The sequence below is a fragment of the Hemicordylus capensis genome, chromosome 2, assembly GCF_027244095.1.
Source record: "Hemicordylus capensis ecotype Gifberg chromosome 2, rHemCap1.1.pri, whole genome shotgun sequence".
In the NCBI taxonomy this organism is placed as follows: Eukaryota; Metazoa; Chordata; class Lepidosauria; order Squamata; family Cordylidae; genus Hemicordylus; species Hemicordylus capensis.
The window spans coordinates 164,121,406-164,142,559 of record NC_069658.1 but is presented as its reverse complement, the minus strand read 5'-3'; the positions used below and the strand labels follow the sequence as shown (position 1 = coordinate 164,142,559).

General features: G+C 46.2%; 2 protein-coding genes across 3 annotated transcripts in view; one reads left to right on the top strand and one right to left on the bottom strand.

The window, feature by feature from the left end:
- Positions 1-21,154, top strand: part of P3H3 (prolyl 3-hydroxylase 3) — a 32,833-nt gene that overhangs the window by 1,769 nt on the left and 9,910 nt on the right. Inside the window, exons 2-10 of the mRNA XM_053290791.1 lie at positions 1,952-2,104; positions 8,768-8,954; positions 10,763-10,894; positions 11,032-11,165; positions 14,247-14,336; positions 16,515-16,567; positions 16,815-16,873; positions 17,932-18,056; positions 18,592-18,687. Of these exons, the coding sequence (XP_053146766.1) occupies positions 1,952-2,104; positions 8,768-8,954; positions 10,763-10,894; positions 11,032-11,165; positions 14,247-14,336; positions 16,515-16,567; positions 16,815-16,873; positions 17,932-18,056; positions 18,592-18,687 (1,029 nt within the window). The remainder of the gene's footprint in view (positions 1-1,951; positions 2,105-8,767; positions 8,955-10,762; positions 10,895-11,031; positions 11,166-14,246; positions 14,337-16,514; positions 16,568-16,814; positions 16,874-17,931; positions 18,057-18,591; positions 18,688-21,154) is intronic.
- On the bottom strand, positions 12,146-15,564 carry LOC128342830 (uncharacterized). Of its 2 annotated transcripts, XM_053290830.1 has the most exons (3): positions 15,360-15,564; positions 14,418-14,493; positions 12,146-14,273 (listed from the first exon to the last, which is right to left on the bottom strand). In XM_053290830.1, exon 3 carries the CDS (start codon positions 13,190-13,192, stop codon positions 12,203-12,205), a length of 990 nt encoding a protein of 329 aa, XP_053146805.1. In that variant the 5' UTR covers positions 13,193-14,273; positions 14,418-14,493; positions 15,360-15,564; the 3' UTR covers positions 12,146-12,202. The 2 variants fall into 2 exon arrangements, with proteins under 2 accessions (XP_053146805.1, XP_053146803.1); XM_053290828.1 differs by lacking the exon at positions 14,418-14,493.

The following is a 21,154-nucleotide window of genomic DNA, read 5'->3' as shown; positions in this document are numbered from 1 at the left end:
CACATAATTCATCTGTGGAATTCTCTGCCACAAGATGAGGTGATGGCCACTAGTTTGGATGGCTTTAAAAGGGGCTTAGATAAATTTATGGAGGACAGGTCTGTCAATGACTGCTAGTCTGATGGCTATAGGCCACCTCCAGCCTCAGAGGCAAGATGCCTCTAAATACCAGTTGCAGGGGAGCAACAGCAGGAGAGAGGGCATGCCCCCTCACCTCTTGTCTGTGGGTTTTCTGGAGGCATCTGGTGGGCTGCTGTGTGAAACGGGATGCTGGATTAGATAGGCCTTGGGCCTAATCCAGCAGGGAAGTTCTTATGTACTGGACCAAAGAAACAAAACAAGCATGTGTGTGCTCACTAGAGCGCTGCACGGCAGATGGGCACGTGCAAGCAACGGGCACATGCACGCTTGCTACTTCTGGCCACTTCCGGCCGATGGGGGAAATGGGGCGGCAGGGAAGAATGCTGCCTCCCCAAGGGTCTTAAAGATAACAGAGCGCTGGCGGGGGAAATGCGGCAGGAGGGGTGAGTACATCCTCCCCCGCCCTTAAAGTACTACTCCTGCTGGTGCCGAACCCCCCCCCCCACACACACACACACAGACACACAGCGCCAAAACGTTTCGGAGGCCTTTATAATGGCCTCCGAAACGTTTCGGGCACATGCCTAGCTAGGACGTCGTATATACGGCATGAAAAAGTTGCTGTTTTGGGGGGTTGTTAGTTGCTGTGAGACGGCTCCCCCTGCTGTTTACGTTTTGAGTGCGACTTTCCCAAACGGAGGCATTTTGCTGCTGCTGAGCAGCTAGTCTAGAAAGCGCCCTGGTGTCTTTTACAATTTCCTCCCCTAATTTGAAATAGCCCTTCAATCAAATAGTTCTGAAATTGCAATTGTTTGGTATGCAGTGATGGATTGGTGAGGACAGTTTTAACTGGTCTGTCCAGTCCTGCTTGGGGAAGGGGCATAGTCACACATAACACACACTAAACTTCAGAGCGCATGTAATTATTCCTCAAGACCACCTATATTTGTAGCCAAGACCAGTGCGGATGATACTTTCCTGGCCCACAGAATTAACAGGGGCATGTGCCAACTGTGTGCCCATTGGGACATCTTCCATGGATGTCCCAATGACCTTTTGACTTTTCCCTTTGTTGCCTGGGGGGCGGGGGCTGTTTGTCCAAAAGGAAGCTCTACATACACTGCCGATTCTGTTATTTGGGTTGCATGTAGAACTGTCATTGAGACAAAGAACATCCCCCCGCCCCACCACACACACACACACGATAAAAATATGTGATGCAAGGGCATCAGAATGTCCATGAAAGATGTCACGACAGGCATGCACTCGGCACATGCCCCGTTAATCAGAGAAGTATCCTCTAAACTGCTGCCCTTTGTTTCTACATGCTGAGTGACTATGGTTAAAAAAAAATATGTAAGGGGCTGATACACTTGATACATGTGCTAAAGGCAAAAATCCCTTTTGCTTAAAAAAAGGTTGTCTGACCTATACCTCATATTATGGAATCTTAAAAAGTTCTAATCTATAACAGATGCTCTTAATATACACTGCTTTTTAGGGAATTTAATCCAAGAGGGGGCCTTGCTGTGAGATCCTTTTGCTCCTCCCCCTTTAGACTGAGATTGTGCCCTGGGCGTTTCTCATACAGGGCTTTTAGCTCGCATCTCCTCTGGAATGGAGGGTGTGCATTGGCCAGATTTACCCCTAAATCCCTGTGAGCTATCGGGGAGCACACACACAATTCGGGTTTTTCATTGCACATTAGAGTGTATCCCAATTTATATCTGGAGTTTTAAAAAATTCACTTTTTGTGTCATTTTTCTTGGGCAACTTCGAACTCGCAGTAAATTCGCAGTAATGCCTGCTGTCTGAAAAACGCCCTTGTGGCCTACAATTGCTACTAACTGGACCTGTTTTGTCTCTGCAGCTAAAGAAACTAGATGAAGCTGTTTCCTCAGCTCACACATTCTTTGTGGCCAATCCACAACACCTGCAGATGGTTGAGGACATGGAGAAATATCGGCGCATGGCAGGCGTGAAATCAGAAAGCTTTCGGGATCTTGAGGCCATACCTCACTGGGTGAGACTCTTATGGAAATATTATTGAAGCCACAAGGAGGTTCAGAAGGGCTGTTTTGTAGAGTTTGGGGCCTGAGGTGGTGAAGACCCTAGCCACAGAGACCTCAGTGACAGGATTTCTGAGGAGCAAACTCCTTTAAAGCAGGAAAGGGCAACTCTGTGCACCACTGAAGACTGCATTGGCAAATTTATTGTGGGCCGGAGGATTATAAGCATTTCTACTTATTCATTATTTTGCATATCATTGTAATTACTTTAGTGGATGCCGAATGACATCTTGGGAACAAGTACTGTTTTCTTCTATGCTATTGTTCAGATGTTAGCTTCTAAACATGGTTTAAAACTAGATAAGGAGGTCGTTCACACAACCGGGCAGGCAGGGTGGGGGGGGGAGGCTGGTTATACGCATGTTCCCCCCAGGAGACTGCAGACATGTTGGTGGGAGCATGGACCGCACTCTCAGACAATTTATGCTGTGTAGCACAGCTTGGAGCTCCGGAGGCCGAGACAATGTGTCCCGTCCTTAGGATATCCCACAATGCACCACACAACATGCACGATGCTTTGGGGGATTCACCCAGGAGACAGGTGCTCTGGGTGCCCATCTCTGTGTCCACTGGGGCTAAACATAGCCCCAGTGAACACCCAGTCCTGTAGCCCGGGTTAAGGGCTCGCTCAAGGCCTGAACCTGGGCTAAGAGCCGGGCTTAGAAGTGGGGCTAAGAGGCACTGCCCCACTGGAACTGGGCCAGATCCCAAATGTTCTCACATGTAGCCTAATCCAGGCTGGGCTTCCTTAGTCTGGATGAGGCTGCGAGTGAGAACAGCCTCACGATGTGGGAGGTCAGTGACTGGATGTCCTGACATTTACTTTTTTTCTTCAAAATGGGCCAGGGGTAGGGGTGGGGGTGGAGATTAGATTGGAACTGTTGTGCTGGGGGAAGGGAATGTTTAACCGTTTCCCCTCTGAGCTAAATTGCACAAACACATACTCATTCCAGGGCTGCTATTTGTCCTACTGAAGAAAACAGATAGCAACTTTGGCAGCACCGAGGAAAGAGTTAGTACACTCCCTGCCATCTCCAATGACTGTGATCCAGTTCGGGGTTCTCCAGAGATGCTCTGAAGAAAAAGAGGAAACATTGGGAGACCAAATCACAAATCTCTAACATCCTGTCTAGTCTAATCCTTAGAAATCGCACAAAAAATTAATGGGTTTCCTTTTACATTGATTACCTTTTTTGCTCATTTAGATTTTTGTTGTTGTTCTGAAGTGGAACTTTGCAGCCTTCAGAGCCGGAACCTTACTTTTTATTATAAAAGAAAGATGAGATTCTTTTTGTTGACGTGCAGGATTATGATAGGTTGTACAAACATGCTGCCTACCCTTGTCCAGCCTAGAAGAAGATTAAACTATCAGGAAGAAATGGAACTGAATGGTTCTGATTCCAAGTATATAATGTCTGCTGCATCACCCCTCTCCACATGTCCTTTAACACTTTTAAAGAACTCTTGAATGTTGCTAAGGCAAAACTTCAGTTTGCAGAAACAATGCCTATTCTTCTCCAAGCAAATCTTGTTCCTCTATGTGCTTAATAAGTCTTTCTTTAAGTGTGCTTTTAATTATGCACACTAGGGATAAATGGCAACATTTTGTTGCAGGTCCCTGTTTGTATATATAGAGTTTTATAGCACTGTGATCACATCCACACTGAGTCACTCAGCAGAACTACTCAGAAGTTACTCTAAACGACTACTTAATTTCAATAGGATTTCTGTCGCATAATTTATTCAGGATGTCAGCCACTCTTTCTAATATAATCCGTTTGGCGATACTGAAATCTTGAATGAGGTCTTTGGCACCACTTCAGATTTAATCCAGGATCTGTCTTCTTTCTGTTTGGTTCCATGGTCAACTGTTCAAAGGTGTGATTACCTAGAAAATGTGGCTTTGTTGTGACTGAACAGTCATTTACCCAATTGTTGTATGGGTAGTTAAAATCCTGCCCAACCAAAGCTGTTAATAACAGCACTAGAGGCATTTCATGGTCATGTTTTCAGCTGAGAAAAGGTTGCAGAACAAATAGTTGAACACCCTTTCCCCAGCAGCACTAACATAATTGAGCGAAGGGGTTCAAAGAATCTGGGCCTCCCAGCTCCTGAGGGCCCTCCAGCTCCACCCCTCCCTATTTTCTTCATTATCTCCCTCACTCCAAGGGGCCGCCAGTGGGTGAACACGGGCCCTCTCTCCCCTAGCTACACCCCTGCATCCAGTCATGGAGCTCCTGTCCACAAAGGGTCTTTACCGACAAGGGTCCTTTTTGCACAAGTTTCCTTGGGCTTGTTCAATGAGCTGCATGGGGAGTCATAGCTGGTGTTTATACCTAGCAGTTCTCCTGTCACCTTATCCCACTGTTTTCTGCCTGCACCAAGGGCAGAGCATTTGGGAATATCGTGAGTTGCATGCCCTTCCCGCCCTCCAACTGATGTTTGATGTTTTCAATTCAACCACTTCTGGTTTGGCGCACTTTCCACTTACTGAACCAGAGGCACTCTTCCCCTGGAATTCTGGGCCAAAGTCCAGGGCCTCCACACTGCCTGAGGGGCCCCCAAATCCGTCTTAGTCTGTCCTGGGTGGTGTGGTCACCACTGGTCTGCACTGTGCTGGGCGGCCAAAGGTGATTATGACGTGTGCCGGGTGCTTTAGAGACAGAGTAGGGAGTGGGAAAGAAATCTATGGGATGGGAATATGTTAAGTTGTGCATTGAAATTTTTCTGCTAATGCATATTTGCATAAATATACCTGTTTTATATTCTTACATTCAGTTGCTGTTTGTGCCCTTAAGAACCCACATGTTAAAAATACTGCATGTGTAACAGTGTGTGTGTGTGCTTAATTTGCAGGGGGTGTTGGGGGGGGCGGGTTCTAAAGCCCTTTAGGTCCAGGCTCCAAAATTACCTAGGTGCACCTCTGTACTGAACTTCTGCAGGATTTCCCCCACCATAACCTCCTCTGCTGAGACTCACTTGGAATGGAAGAAACCTTGTCTGAATGTGGCTTTCCATATCTCCCTGTTCTTTTAAAATATCTCTTCCTGAATATCCTACTTAATATATCACTTTCTAAAACAGCAGTGAATTATTCCTCTTTCCTCCTGCCCAGTCATCCAAAATGATTTGGCTACAATCCTATGAACACTTTCCTGGGAGTAAGTCCCATTGAATTTAGTGAGACTCACTTCTGAGTAAGCATGCATCTATTCTTTTATTTATTTATTTATTTATTTATTTATATTTAAAATATTCCTATACCGCCCCAAACTTGCATCTCTGTTCTTTTGCTAATATAGCAATGTATTACTTTTAAATTTTGTTTGTTTTTGTTAAATTACTGCTCTTGAGCTGTTTTGATTACTGCGGAGGGTAGTAATCACTATTTTTCAAGCAGGGGCCACTTGAACAACAACAAAACCCTGCTTCAGTGTGAGCGCCAAGGGAGAAGAGCTGGTCTTGTGGTGGCAAGCATAAATTGTCCCCTCTGCTAAGCAGGGTCTGCCCTGGTTTGCTTATGAATGGGAGACAACATGTGAGCCCTGTAAGATGTGAGCCCTACATGTGACTACATGTGAGCCCTTAGCGGGATGGGGCCACTCTGGGAGGAGCACCTGTCTGCTTGCATGCAGAAGGTTCCAAGTTCCTTCTCTGGCATCTCCAAGATAGGGCTGAGAGAGACTCCTGCCTGCAACCTTGCAGAAGCCACTGTCAGTCTGTGTAGACAATACTCAGCTAGATGGACCAAGGGTCTGACTCGGTATATAGCAGCTCCCTATGTTCCATTTCCCACTGTGCTGACCTCTGTGTGGTGCTGTACATTCAGTGCCAGGGGGCCCTTTTAGGACAAAGTGAGCCCAGTTGAGCTCCAGTGCCATCTTGGAAGGTGTGCATGGAGTGCTGGGAGATGTAGTCCTTCCCAGCACTTTCCTCATAGATCTCTATAGGAAAAACAGTTGGAAGGACTACCTTTTCAAGTGCTCTGTGCACGCCTTTCAAGATGGTGCTGTGGCTCTATAAGCTTCTGTTTCCCTTAAAAGAGCCCCACCTGTCGTGGCCACAGCACTGCATCATGGGAACAGTCACCTCCACACAGTACCAGTGGGGCTGTGCCAAGTATTCAGCTTCAGATGAAGCTTTGCCTGGACCTAATAAACAATTAGTCAGAGCACTGCACTCAGTATCGATGGGAGCCACCACTGGCTTGCAGAACTTACAGTGAAGAATACTGAAGAATACTGACTTAGGTGTTGAGCCTCAGTAGTAAAGCACAGAGATTGCTGCTGCTACATTTGGCTGTTCTCACTTCTTTCCCTGCTGCTTCAGCAATAGACTGTAATAGGAAATTGGGAAATCACTAAAACTAGCTGGCCCGGGAGCAGAGCATCTGTGCCTCTAGTTCTCCCTCGTTCTCAGCCCGTTGTTCTCAGCCCTCCCCCCTCCTCTTCCCCCCTCCAATATTTTTTCTCTCTGGCCGGCAGCCTGGCCAGCCACTTTTTCTGGCCGCCCAGAGGCGTAACTATAGGGGGGGCAGGGGGGGCACGTGCCCCGGGCACCATCTTTTCTGGTCACGTGGGGGGGCGCCGCCATGACCAAATTTTCAAAAAAAAAATTTAAATTTTTTTCTTAATACAAATGTTTCCTGCTCAGTGCAGCAGCGCTGCAGCAGTCAAGGGAGCGCGTCGGTGCCCCCTCCCCCACGAGCGGTCCCTTCCGTGCCGCCTGCGCCCCCCCCATTGCTTTGCTGGCGCCTGGCGGCCAGTGAGTGGCCTGGCTTGGCGGCGGCGGACACTTGTGAGGAAAAACCTAAGTATAATGTAGTATGTTGGGGGGGCGCAGTGGGGGGGCGCCATTTCAGTGCTTGCCCCGGGCGCCGTTTTCCCTAGTTACACCTCTGTGGCCGCCTGCCACTTTCTCTCCACCCCGCCCCCCGCTGCAACCACCGCTGCTTTCTCTCCCCCCCTCACTGCCATTGCTTTCCTCTCCCCCTCCCCTCGCTTACAAACTCTTGTGAGAGCTGCCACACATGGGATTAATGACGGGTACATCTAAGGGAATTATATATATATATACAGTGGTCCCTCGACTTACGAAGTACTCGACATCCGAAGTTTTCGACATACGAACGACAAAAATGACCGGAAGTCATTGTCGGTTTAGATGCGGTTTCCTCGACTTACGAATGCTTCCAGACCTCCGTGGGTGCGCTTTTCGACTTACGAAAATTTCGACCTACGAACGTGCGTTCGGAACGGATTAACTTCGTAAGTCGAGGGACCACTGTACTAGTGTTTTCAGGCCCGTTAAATAACGGGCACTAGTAAGTGCTCCGGGCCCCCGCCGCCATTCCCCCTCCTGCCGCCCTCAGCCGCGGCCAGTCTCCCTATGCCGCGGCCGGTCTCCCCGGCCGAGCAAGGGCCCCAAAGTTTCCCCCCCGCCCGGCTTTAGCGGCGACGCCAGGCCTCGGCGACGGCTCTGCCGCAACCTAGGCCAGCTTCCCCCGCCGCCTCTTTCCCCGCCGCCTCTTTCCTGTCTTCGCGGCGGGCGCTTCTGGCCCCGCCATTTCCCCTGCCGCCTCTTTCCTGTCTTTGCAGTGGCCGCTTCTGGCCCCGCCGTTTCCCTCGCCGCCTCTTCCCGGCTTCTTCGGGGCGGCCGCTTCTGGCCGCCCAAGATGGCCGCCAGGTGCTGGCGGTCGTGTCTCCCTTGTTCTGTTCTGGGCATGCGCTTCGCGCATGCCCAGAACAGCCCAGGGAGGCACGCACGCACACCTTGGTGTCCATCCACGGATGGACACCAAGGCTTTTATTAGAGAGGATATATGTGTGTGTGTGTGTGTGTGTGTATGATTATAACTGGTTTGCTTCTTGTCAGAACAGGATGAAAATAGCATGCATGGTAGATCTTTGTGGGTTCGTTATGCCCTATGAATTCCATGCACATATGTCCTGGGCTTTGTCTGAATGCACACATTAACATTTTGGGGCTTTACTTTTGCAATTTAAATCCCTGCATGATCGCAGCAAGTTGGGAACAATGAAACAGTTGCTAATGCCCCTTTGATGTGGTTTAGTGTTCTTCTGAGTGCTGTCTTGAATCAAAAGCAGCAGCAATCATGTGGAAGTGGGGGTTGGTTAGAGGGGGGGAGGGGGAGACAGCGTCTTTCCCTAAAGGATAAAGAGATTGCATCTGTGAAAAAAGTCAATCTTTAAAGAAAGGAAAAGGGCTGAAAGATCGTAATATTGATCAGGCGGGCCTCAGTTGCTGTTTTTTAAAGGACAGGCTAAGGTTAGACCCAGAAGAAAATGCACTTGGGTAGCCAAGGGTAGCCAGCCTTCCCATATGTCACCACCTACATATAGCTCCACAGGTTGAGCTATGGTCCATCTACAACTCTTCCTCCTTGCACAATCCTCCTGCAAAATCACCCATAAGAATCAGTTATTATGTTGGAATAAACCACTGTCTGGAAAAACCTGCCGTTTGGACCTGAGAACTAGGCCTCTGATTGCATGTACTATTGCAAAAAGCCCTTAGAGGGCAGTATGACCCTATAACAAAGCCACAGCCCTGGACTGTCTCAAACATTAACAAGGTGTGGTTTTGGGGCCCTGCAGGTGGCATATGAAGCTGGAGTGCACCATTACACTACGGATGACTACCAGCAGGCGGTGACAAAGCTGGAGGAGTCACTCAGAGAAGCCCTCCTGGCACTGGAAGACTGCCGAGCCCTTTGCGAGGGCCCCCAAGAGGATGAGAATGAAGAGGGGGAGATGCAGCTTGGCCTCTATGAAGCCATTGCAGGTAGCACCAAAACTCTGAAGCTCTGTTTCTGTTAGGACACTCTGGAGTGGGGAAGAGCATGTGGCTCGAGAGAGCCGAGGTGTCCCGAATCGTGCTCTTCTGCATATTTGGATGTTGAATGTTCTTAATAAGTTTGGGGCGGACTTAATAAGTCAGCACCCCACTTCTGTATGTTCCTTTTACTGTTAAAGCAAGATGTCCACCCCACACTTTATAACATGCACACTGGCCAGAAACGTGCAATGTTTGCCCCCCTCAAGTCTCTTCATTTGGCCCTTAGGGTTAGTTTTTTTTGTCTACTGTTAATTTCTATTCTTTCTTTTTTTTAACTTTGCCTCAGTTCTGTTAAAAAATTTTATATTTGTCTAAGTTTCATTTCTTTCTAAGACAAGGCTGGGGTCCAAAGAGCTGGTTTAGGCATGCTCAAGAGCTTGGATATGCACTGTGTTTCTCTGTTGTCTTTGTCTTTCTACATCTCTCCCCACCCACCACCCACCCCGGTTTAAAAACAGACCGCTGCGCCATATCTCAAAGTGCTCTGAAAAGTCCACTCCGTTTTTAAAAGTGGTTTGTTGTATGACCAAGTAGGATATGGGGGATGAGCGGAACTGCGGTTTGAAAAACAGAAGCTCAAAATCCCCTTTGGACATGCTGAACTGGTCGCATCCTAAGCAATATATATGTTTCTATTCAGTTGCCAAACTCTCCATTTGGTTTAGTTATCTCTCAAGTGTGTGGCAGTCAGTGAACGTGTCCCCCTTTGCTGTTCTCTTTTTTTAAAAAAAAATTATAATTTTGTTAGTAGACACATGTACAGAAGCAGGAAATATGAATTAAATTTGCAAACTATTTTTGAAAGACCCTAACTTAAGAGTTTCTAAATACAACATAAAGCTGCGTTCAAAGAAGTGAAGAAAGTCTGTTTGTGTTCAATAACAATCAAGGTTTCAGTACTTTATACACCTCTTTTGAAATAAGTCCCATTGATTACAGTGAGGAATAAGACTTCTTCCAAGTCAGCATGCATAGGAGCAGGTTGCGCTGGTGTTTCCACACATTAAGCCACTTGGCTCTATTGGATTTATATCATGCATCCCTGCTGTGTGTCTTACCAGATGTCCTCTTGGTGTTTTCTTGCTTCTGTCATCTCTCTCCTATGTAATTCACCACTGGTTACCCATCACTAGCACATATTCTTCTAACCTACCTCACAGGGTTGTTGTGAGGATAAAAATAAGAACATACACTGCTCTGAGCTCCTTGGAGGAAGAGTGGGATATAAATGTAAAAAATAAATAAATAAACTTCTCCCATTTTTCAGCCCCATTCTCTCCTCCACATTTTTACCTGCCTGAATCCTTTTTATTTTTACTCTTACTTTGCTTTTTTAGACTATACTATTCTGCACCTAACCGCCTAGCCAACTATTATATTACCTGTATTATTAACTATATTTCATGCCTGCCAGAATTAAAACAATCAAGAGATGCCAACAAATCTAAAGCACTCAGATTTCAAACATCACGGTAGAACTTCCCATTTAAAACGCAAATTTGGAAATTTTGCATTCAAAATTTGAATGGTGAACTTGGAAATGGTGGCCGATTTTGAATACTGGTGATATTTGTTTCAGCTCTTGCTTTCTTTGGGGCATCTTGGAAGGAGTTTGTTCATTGGAGACAGGAAGCACCTGGCAGCCCTTGAAAAAGAACATCCTGCCTTCCAAGTGGGGCAGCCCCAGCTTTGTGGAAGCAGACAGTCCACCTGCAATGCTGGAGCCACTCTCACAGTCTCTCTTTGCCTTCTAGCCCACTACCTCCAAGTCCTGAAGTGCAGGCAGAAGTGCATCCTTGACATTGCTACCAAGCCAGGGAGGGTGTCTTCCACTGAAGACTTTATCCCATCTCATTTTGATCTGCTGCAGTTTGCCTATGATAAAGGTAAGGAAGCTCTGCTGAGAGGCAGTGGGAGGTGGCTGTTTCTAGTCTGCCTCTCGCAGCACCATGACACAGATGGGGGTAGAGCATTCATGGACTAGCTGACGGAGCCATGACCAAGCTGATCTCCTCTCTTTCAGCTGGGAACCGAGCCCTCGCTGCTGAATGTGCAGCTACCTACTTGCTGTTCTATCCATCAGATGAGGCGATGATGGAGAAATTGAAACGGTATAAAGCAGAGCTGGGGGAGGAAATCCCTGTTGCTGCCAGAGAGGTATCAGTAACATTTTCCTCATATGGAATCTCTGTCGGCTCTCCATATGCAAATTGCCACATTAGGTGCAATCCAGAGATAGTCGGGTGCTTTTATGTCCCCGTTGAAAATAACTCCCTAAAACATGTCAAACTTCCTCATTCACTAGTATTACCAAGCAACTCAAACATTGCACACCAAATCTTTCAGTGATTTCACCAAGATAGATCACTCAGCCAGGTAAAATCTGCAATCAGTGGAAATAAGTGCATATAACTCTCCCAAGTGTCTAGGCAAGGGAGAAGCAGTGAAAGGAAAAAAGGATGAAATGTGTTCATTTACTGAGATTTATCCATTCATGAGTGTAAGGATTTTTTGACATTTCTTGCTGATGTTCTAGAATCCCAGGAATTGCGAGTAAGAATCACCAAGTTTCTGACATCTGCTGTAAGAGAGACTATATGCTAAGCACTGGAAGGTTCCATCCAAACTAGTAAGGCCAAATGGCTAAATAAAATTTGGGATTTGTTAGAACTGATTAAATCTATCAAACTTCTGGGTTAGGTTACCATACAATTTGTAGTGTCTGGAGACCAGTCCTTTACTACACAACTAACTTCATTTATAGTATGACAAAATGATAGTTCAATTTATAATGGTATAGCTATGATTTGACCTTTCTCTGTGTATTTTTGTGCATTTTTGATACCAATATTTTCTGTTTCTATGTTTTCAGAACAATATAATGTTTATACTTCATATTTTATGTACTTTTAATACCTTTTATATATGTTTGTATTGTCTTGGACTTTGCAATTATTATATATTTTTAAATTACCATGAGTGTAATAAATACATATGGCACTTATATAGTAAAATATACTATATGCACACGAGTAAAATGCAACTCTCTGCCTTGAGAAACATAGCCTTAATTTTGGTAGGGAGGAGAAGACGGAGACAAGAGTAACAGGATAATAATGTGGACAAATGTGTGTAGATAGATACTTTATTTTGGTCATTGACCAGCATGATAAATAAACAATAACAATATCCAATCAGGTAATAAGTTCTTTGAGCGTTTTACAAACTACATAGCAGAACTTGGCCACATTACTAGAGACTGTTTCTTTAAAACTGGACAGCAGATAATCTAAGTAAAAATCGTCGGTGTGGCCAGGAAACTCCATTAATAACAGGGAAATAAAATTAATATGAATATCTTTGTAAAATGTGCAGTAAAGGATTACGTGTGCAGTAGTTTCTATATCTCCCGAGCCACAGGGGCAGAGGTGGGCTGAATATGGTAGTTTCTTAAACTTCCCCTTTAGAACTGCAGTAGGGAGTGCATTTAGGCGAGCTAAAGTCATAGCTCTCCTAAATGTTGCTGTTGTTAAACTATTTAGATATTCAGCAGGCCTTACATTTAAGGGCTGATTGCCTATATAGATCCCTCTCGGCAACTTTGCTAATTCTTCTTGCAGTTCTATATCTAAGACATGCTGTTTGATGACCCGCATGGCTTGATCATACCCCATCCTAATGAGTTCTTCCTGGGGGAGACCGTAAGATTGTAACTTATATCTTAGTGCCACCTTCCATTTTGAGGCGTAGCTATCTACAAGTGTTGGGGGAGCCAAGCCCACTTGGGCGAAGATCAGCTTCAGCCAAAACCTAAAAATGCTCAGCCAGAATCTCATTTCTAGTCTAAAGACTCCTGCCTCACGTCTAAGGATAGTATTGGGAACACAACATGGTACCTGAAAGATAGTTCTTAAAAATGTAGTTGGTACTACTTCCAGGGGGGTAAAAGGAGGGCCAAGTTGGGCACCATGTAAGAGCTGCAGGTAAACTTTAGCTGTAAAGAGTTTTATAGCAGCTGGAATGAAAAGGGCTCCCCTGGTAAAGTGAAAGGACCTAATAGCATCAGCTGATTGCTGGGCATTTTGGGTTACATAGTTGAAGAGCGCTCTATGGCCTCCTGCAGAATGAAATATGACTCCAAGATATTTAACATTTTTCACTTGTTCAATTGTGTGGCCATTCATAGACCATGAGTGAGACTTGGGTCATTTGGCCATCACCTTCATTTTAGAATTGTTGACTTCTAGCGCCTCGTCTGCACAGTAAGCACTTAGTGAGGCAAGCACCCGCTTCATCCCAATTGGGGTCTGTGCCAGCAAGACCATATCATCTGCATAAAGCAGAATCAATAGATGTTTATTTGCCAGCTTGGGTGGGTGGAAATCTGGATTGTTTAGGTGAGATACCAGGGAATTAATATAGAAATCGAACAGAATTGGGGCCAGAATACAAACCTGTCTAACACCCCTTTGAGTCAAAATTTCAGCTGATAGATGTCCTCGAGCACTGCATTGCACCCTCAGGCGGGAATCTTCATAAAGTTATATATAAGTAACAGTAGGCGCTTATCTATGGTGGAGTCTGTAAGTTTTAACCAGAGTCTTTCCCTTGAGATTGTTAGAGGTTGTTGATTTTACTCACAATAGGTAAAACAGCAGAGCACACTCCAGTTACAGAGTAGGTAGCAGCGGATGGTTTGGATATTGCAGCTATTTAGAGAAAACACATGGAGATCCTTGTGTGACTAAACACTAAACATTTATTGGTTAAATACACTTAGACAGGAAAGACCTATCTCTAATCTAAAGGACTACATAGTGGATAGGTAAGGAGAGAGCGAGATGTTTCCATCTGCTCTCTAGGAGGAAAGGAAGGATTGTGACTCAGCACAGGAAGTGCTGCAGAGTCAGTTCAGGGGTCATAGAGTAGGGACAGATAGGGAGACCCTGACTCACTGTCTCTACTCCCAATGCCCTTAGTGGTCATTAGGACAGTAGGTGCAAAAGGTCGATGCACTGGAAGTTTATCTCCAACAGAGATAAGGTCAAAGGCTCACAAATGTATGTGTCTTTGCATGTAACACATGAAGTGATTTCCATTTTGCTTCAGAACAGTAGATCTTCAGGCAGCATCAGTTTGCCCACTGGGCATATTTACAGAGAGAATCTGCTTTGTTGAGCACACAAAGTTGGAAAATACTGTTTGTGTGTGGTTGTAACAGCTTCATCTCATCCACAGAATATCCATAAGTATGTACAAAGGTCTCTGTTGGAAAAGAAACTGATTTACTATGCAGCACAGCACCTTGGAGAAACTTTCAATGACCCTGTAAGTACTTAAAGCCTTCTTTGGAGGTGGATTCTCCATAGCCTTATCTTTTAGAAGTGATTCAATCATTTATTCACTTACGGAACTCATCTTGACAAGCTGGTATCTGGGCAGTGAGCTTTGAATGTGGGAGGCCTCTTTCCTCCTGTTCCACTGCCTGAGATAAACAGCAAGAACTTCCGTCAGGGGCGTAACTAGGTTGGAGTGGGCCCTGAGACAAGATTCTTAAATGGGCCCCCCACCGAGAAATTTAATAATAATAATAATAATAATAATAATAATTCAATTTCTATACCGCCCTTCCAAAAATGGCTCAGGGCGGTTTACAAAGAGAAAAAGGTGCCTCTTTGCCCAGTTAGCAGGGGACTTTTATTCTCACATTTCTGTCCTCATTCAAAACATACAAAAAACAGATGTACAAAATTGAGCAAATGAGAAGACACTAGAAACACTAATTATTAAAATGGGCCCCTTGCTGCAGATTAGCAAAGGAGACTTTCAACCATGCAGGGTGAGCCTATGTTTGTTTTCTCAGAATTCTGAACCAATTCAGTAAAGTTTGATTGCAGGAGGTTTCTCACAGGAGGCTTTTAAAGCCCTTTAAGACACATCTCCTCTGGAATGGAGGTGCTGTATTCACATGTTGGCCAGATTTACCCTAAGGGGAAAAAATATAAAAGCACAACACATGCGTCACAGTTCTCACTCATGTCTCAGTTCTCACTCAGACCTGGGTTGCAAAACAACTTGAACATAAGTGTATTTATGAATGAATGAATGAATTAATTAATTAATACATAAATAAATTTGTTCCAGAAGTTTTTGTAATTTCCTGCCATGAAACAAGCCACTTATAGGACTTTTTAGAGGGTTTTTTTTAAGCCAGCAAATTTTCCAATCAGTTTTAAATTAAATATTCAGAGACTTCTCAGTCTCCCCCCGCCCCATCAAAGCCCTATGGCAAGCAGATCCCTATATAGGGGGTGGGGGGAGTGTAACCACAAAAAGGAATTCACATTCTACCTGGCAAAGGCTGAGCTGTCTGGCCTGGGAAGAGGGTCTGCTGCAGAGAGCTGTAGTGGCCACTCTGACTGCCAGCCTTCTTCCTGGGGCTTGCCAGCCTACTCAAATTCAGGCTTGACTGAGGCCTACACGGAGGCCTCCCTGGAAGCCCCGCCCACCCGCCAATCAGCTGAGAGGCAGGGAGAAAAGCAGCTTGCCTGCTGCTTTGATTTCGACCAGGACAACAAGCAGGAGAGAGGGCAAACAGCGCAAGTGGCTGAAGGGTCTTGGGGCTGGGCGGGGGGGGGGGCAATGGGGAGTCATGTGAGGTGTCTCTGGGGGCCCCCTCAAGGCAGTGGGGCCCCGAGATGACTGCCTCCCCCTGCCTAATGGTAGTTACGCCCCTGACTTCCGTCTTAGGGAACATTTATGTGCATCAAAATGAGGTGCTTTCAGATAGCTGCTACCAGCCAAGTGCAGTACGTTCCCAAAGCTAGGAATATCAGGATTTTCCTAGCAAGAGGCTTGTACTGTTTACCTCCCCAACACCAGATGCCCCTGTGCTCACAAAAGGAAACCAGCCAGTGGGCTTTCTCAGCCTCTTGTGCCTCCATGAAGTTCCCTGTTGTTTGGACTCTCTAAGTTGGTGGGGGTGAGCGGCATATGTGAGTACTGTGGTGATCAGGTATATTGATATGCCACTATGGGAGCTTTTGCCTCTCACAAAAATAGCAGCAAAGACCACAGGCTCAGTTCTCTGCTGTGCAAAGGGAGATGGAATACTAGGCTAGGAACATAGGAAGCTGCCTTATACCAAGTCAGACCACATTGGTCCATCTAGCTCAGTATTGTCTCCACAGACTGGCAGCAGCTTCTCCAAGGTTGCAGGCAGGAGTCTCTCTCAGCCCTATCTTGGAGATGTCGCCAGGGAGGGAACTTGGAACCTTCTGCATGCAAGTAGGCAGGTGCTCTTCCCAGGGTGGTCCCATCTCCTGAGGGGCATATCTTATAGTGCTGACACATATCTCCCATTCAAATGCAAACCAGAGTGGACTCTGTTTAGCAAAGGGGACAATTCATGTTTGCTGCCACAAGACCAGCTAAATCGGTTCATGGATCCTGTCCCGGGATGGAAGGGTCTTGCTATGGAACTAAGTCTCTGGGTTTATTTCTTAGGACTCCTGGACTCCTGAAGAGTTGATCCCTGATGACATGAAGCTAAAACACAAGTAAGGTCCAAAGCAGCAACTTAGGATGGAGATAGGGTTCTGGGATGGCTTGAGGAAAGGCAATGCTTCATTCAAAATCTGAGTAGAAAGAGTTTGCTTCTGCTCAGTTACATGCCCTTTTTAGCACCAGTAAAGACCATGATTTATCAGGCCTTTCTAAATTGCTGAACATTAATTAGGGAGAGAGTTTCATGGTCTATCATTCTGCTATTAATGACCTCTTCTGTATTTGCTTATCAATCCCAAGAGAAGATCAGGAGAAGCAGAGACTGAAAGCCTCAGATATGGGACAGCAGGAACAGCGTGGTAAGTAGCAGAAGCAGCTGCTATGCAGAGGAAAAGGGATGGATATTCTCAAGATATGGAAAGATTTGCCCTAGAACAGCTGGAAAAGGACTGAATAGATGCTATAGCATTTTGAAACATCACTGGTTTCATGTCAAAGGAAACATGTTTCTAGTTCCTGTGGTTGGAGAGAAAAAACCTGAAAATGTATCAGCCACTTTGGCTGAGGCCAAAAGCCAAGAAAGACCCTGGAGACAAGGGAGGAGCCTTTTGATACCTGGAATGAAGTCGGCTCTGGGAGGGTGGCTAGTTTTTTGGCGGGGGGCGGGGGGGGGGGTTGGCCTTCTGAAGCCATCTTGTGTATTGGAGAATCAGGGTAGAAATGTTTTACATAAACAATAAATTTTTTTTAAAAGGGAGCCCCAGGTGTCATGGGCCCTCTGACCGCCATTGGCTCAATTGCTTTGATGTCACAGAGGGCTTTGCCGTCCTTGGACAGGCTCACTGACTAAATTCTGCACTCTAAGGGTAACAAAACCAGATTAAACAGCACTGGAGTGTATTTGTGCTATCAGCTTTCATATAACAACTTGCTGGTACAGAGTGGGACACATAACAGAAGCTGTGAGAACAGCTCCCCGTTTATTTTCACTCCTTAAGCACAGTGACAGGGACCCACAGATCCACTTGCCAGCTCGTCAGTGGTGAGTGCCCCCAGTCCCCTAGCGAGCAGGACACCCGGCACCCCAGAGATCTCCTCCCTGGGCCCTGAGGTTTAATTCCCAACACCATTTTTGAGAAGATCAGGAACGGCAGGCATCCTTTTCTGTGCAGTAGGAGAGGGCTCCCCCTGTTCTGTACCATCTCCATAGACAGTGAAATGACAGAAGAGCCACTTCCCTCCTGAGCCTGTATGCCAAAAGAGGATCTGAGGGAAGAGAGGGGATTGCTGTTGACCACAAATAGTGGCTGGCTAGGGAGCTTAGCCTACATGTGTGGACCTCTGCACACCGATGAGGTTTAATAGGCTTTCATCATCTTTGCACTTCTATGCCATCTTGCTCATTGGATTTTCCTAGGATCACTACCCTTTGAGGGGGTTGCCATCACTATGGATTCCCTCCAGCTCAATGGCTCCCAAAGGGTCGTCTTGGACAGAGTCCTGACTGAATCTGAATGCAAAGACATTCTCCGTCTGGCCAAGGTAAGGACTGGGGCCAGCATCTATTCAACGCCACCTCTAACAGCAGAGCTTTGCAATGGGAAGAAACCAATTGGCTCCCTCGTATCAGCATGGTGTATGGTTAGAGTGTTGGACTAGAAGCAGGGAGACCCAAGTTCAAATCTCTGTTCAGCGTGGTGTAGTGGTTTGAGTGCTGGACTAGGACCAGGGAGACCTGAGTTCAAATCCCCATTCAGCTATGATACTTGCTGGGTGATTCTGGGCCAGTCACTTCTCTCTCGGCCTAACCTACTTCACAGGGTTGTTGTGAGGAGAAACTTAAGTATGTAGTACACCGCTCTGGACTCCTTGGAGGAAGAGCGGGCTATAAAATGTAGATGATGATGATGATGATGATGACACTCACTGGGTTCTCTGGGCCAGTCACTTATCTCTCAGCCTAACCTACCTCACAGGGTGTTTGTAAGGGTAAACATAACCATGTACACCACTCTGGGCTCCTTGGAGGGAGAACAGGATATCAATGTAATGTATTATACCTTTGTATCTGTTTCAGGCAGCTGGAGGAACAGGAGATGGCTATCGTGGCCGGCGTTCACCTCACACCCCACATGAGAGATTTGAAGGGTTAACAGTGTTAAAGGCCTTGCAGGTAAATACCTTGGCACCTTCTGACTGAATAGTCAAAGGGTGAAGGTTTCTTCACTGAAGCTTCTCAAAAGCCCAAAGTCAGGCCATGGGAATGATAGTTCAGTTTGCACTGCCAAGAAGAAGGTTAAGATGGAGACAGACAGACAGACACACACACACACACACACACACACACACACACACACACACACGGCTGTTCTCCTAATATGAATGGAACTACATGTTACCTGTGCATAAGTATAACAAAAATGTTGAGTCACTGATATGCGGTTCTACATGGGGCTGCTTTGGAATGCATTTGGGAACTTGGGCTAGTGCAGAATGTGGCTGCCTGACCATTCTTGGGGGCTGTTTGGGTGGATCATAGCCACTGTCTGTCCATTTGTTTCCAGGTTCAATTCAAAGTGCTGGTTTTGACCATTAAAGCCCTAAATGACCTGGGCCCTAGATATCTCGAGAATTGCCTGTTCCCAATATATCTAATTGACTCACAAGGTCATCAGGAGTCCTACCAGACAGCGATTCTCAATGGTGTGCGTTCACATATTGTCCAGATTAACGCCAAAGTCCCTGCGAGCTTTCAGGGAGCACTCCATATACATGATTCGGGTTTTTCATTGCTCATTGGAGCTTAGCTCAATTTATGTCCGGGATTAAAAATTCCACTACTTGCATTGGGTTTGGGGGCAAATTTGAAATATCCCATATGCCCCATAACTCACAGTATGTCACCCTTCTTAATCCTGTGGTAAAGCCTGCTGTCTGGGAAAGGCTCTGGAGGGGCTCTTCTCTGAATGCTGATGCTGGCCAAGGCTTGGCTGCCCTGCACTCGAGACAAGGCCTTCTCGGTGGTTGCCCCCCGGCAATGGAACACCCTCTCCATGAAGACCTACTCTCTGGCTTCCCCTATAGACCTCTGTAAGCACACAAGACCATCCTCTTTCTCCAGGCCTTTGGGCAGTGAAAAGACTCTTCTTCCTAGTGGACTTCTAATTTGCTGCTGTATAATGTTCATTTTTCAGCTGTGATTGAAACAATTTTATTGGTTCTAACTGCATATATGATGCAAGCCACCTTGGAGTTGTGGAGCAAAATGTAGCCTAGGAATTTACAAAGGATACGTTGTGAGCTGCCTTGAGGCTGCTACTTCTAGGGGAAAGCAACTTCAGGAGGGGTCAGTTTTTAGCAGAAGGATGCTTGACCCTTTCCCCACCCTCTGCTTCTGTGCTCCAAATCAAAACACACCTTTGAAGATGCTACTCCCCTGCAGGCTTTCATATGTGTTCAGGTGAGGGTAAACATGTGTTGGGAAGCCCACAGGAGGAGGAACAGTGACTGGAGGGGAGAAATGGTGGACGGGGAGAGAGGTACGTACACACTTCTCTTCTCCAAACTATCTCTTCCCAAAGTTGCTTTTCCTTTTTAAAAAATATGTCAATTGAGCATATTAAACACATTTATCACGGGGCATGTTAAGTGCATTTATTTATTTAGTACATTTATATCCCGCCCCATACAAAAAAGTCCCTGGGAGGTTGACTATTTGTGTGTAATTCGTAGTTAGACTTTGACAGAGCCACCACTGTCTGTTGTGTAGGTCCCTGTTCCTTTTCTCTCACTGTCATCCCTGGTTGAACAAGTTTTGCATGTTTTGGAAGCACTACACTAATTGCCAACTTGGATTTGCAAACCTTATCATGACAATGCAGCATCCAGCTCCAGGCCAGGGTTAATTTATGTCAATACGTTAACATGATTTCTAAATTGATGCATACAAAACTAGTGTCACCAGTCCCATTATTCAAGGTAAGGCGAGGCAGAAGAAGGGAGTGCCTCTCATGGCCTCCTGCCAAGAACAGCCTTTTTTCGTGAGGCAAGGTGAAGCAGTCGCCTCAGGTGGCAGGTTTTTGGCAACAAGATGCCCCCTCTCCCATCACCATCGGAGCAGCTCTTTGGGACTGAGCTGACCCTTGCGAGCTTTGGAAAGAGCGCCTTTCCTCCCACTCCTGCTTAGGCTCGCAAGAAGCATGAGGACTGAAGAGGAGGCTGCTGGCAACCTTCCCTCCTCCCCCATGCACTTTCAAAACTGGCAAAAAGTCAGTTTTGAAAGGGATCTGGCCCCCTCTAGGGGCGTGGGGCAAGGAAGGCAGCATTTTGCATCTTGCCTCAAGTACCGCAGTACTTTGGGCCACTCTTGCCTCCTGCCCTCATGAGCGCTCTAGGAAAGGGGAGGAGGAAGACTGACCATCCTTTGCCTCTGGCTGACTTGCTAAACAAAGCCTTATGACACTCATGTGGACCAAAACTAAACGCTAAAGGTTTGATGTGGTTGGATTGCATGTAGGTGCAAGATCATCAGGAATGAGAGAGGAGGAAAGGACTGGGGCTGTCTTATGTGAGGATTGATGAAGAATCATGGACCAAGGGGATCTGAATGGGAAGCATCTGAGAATAGAATCTGGAGTAAA

Coding starts and splice junctions, on each gene's coding strand:
- LOC128342830 (XM_053290830.1), bottom strand. CDS start 13,192: ATGAATGGCCACACAATTGAACAAGTGAAAAATGTTAAATATCTTGGA.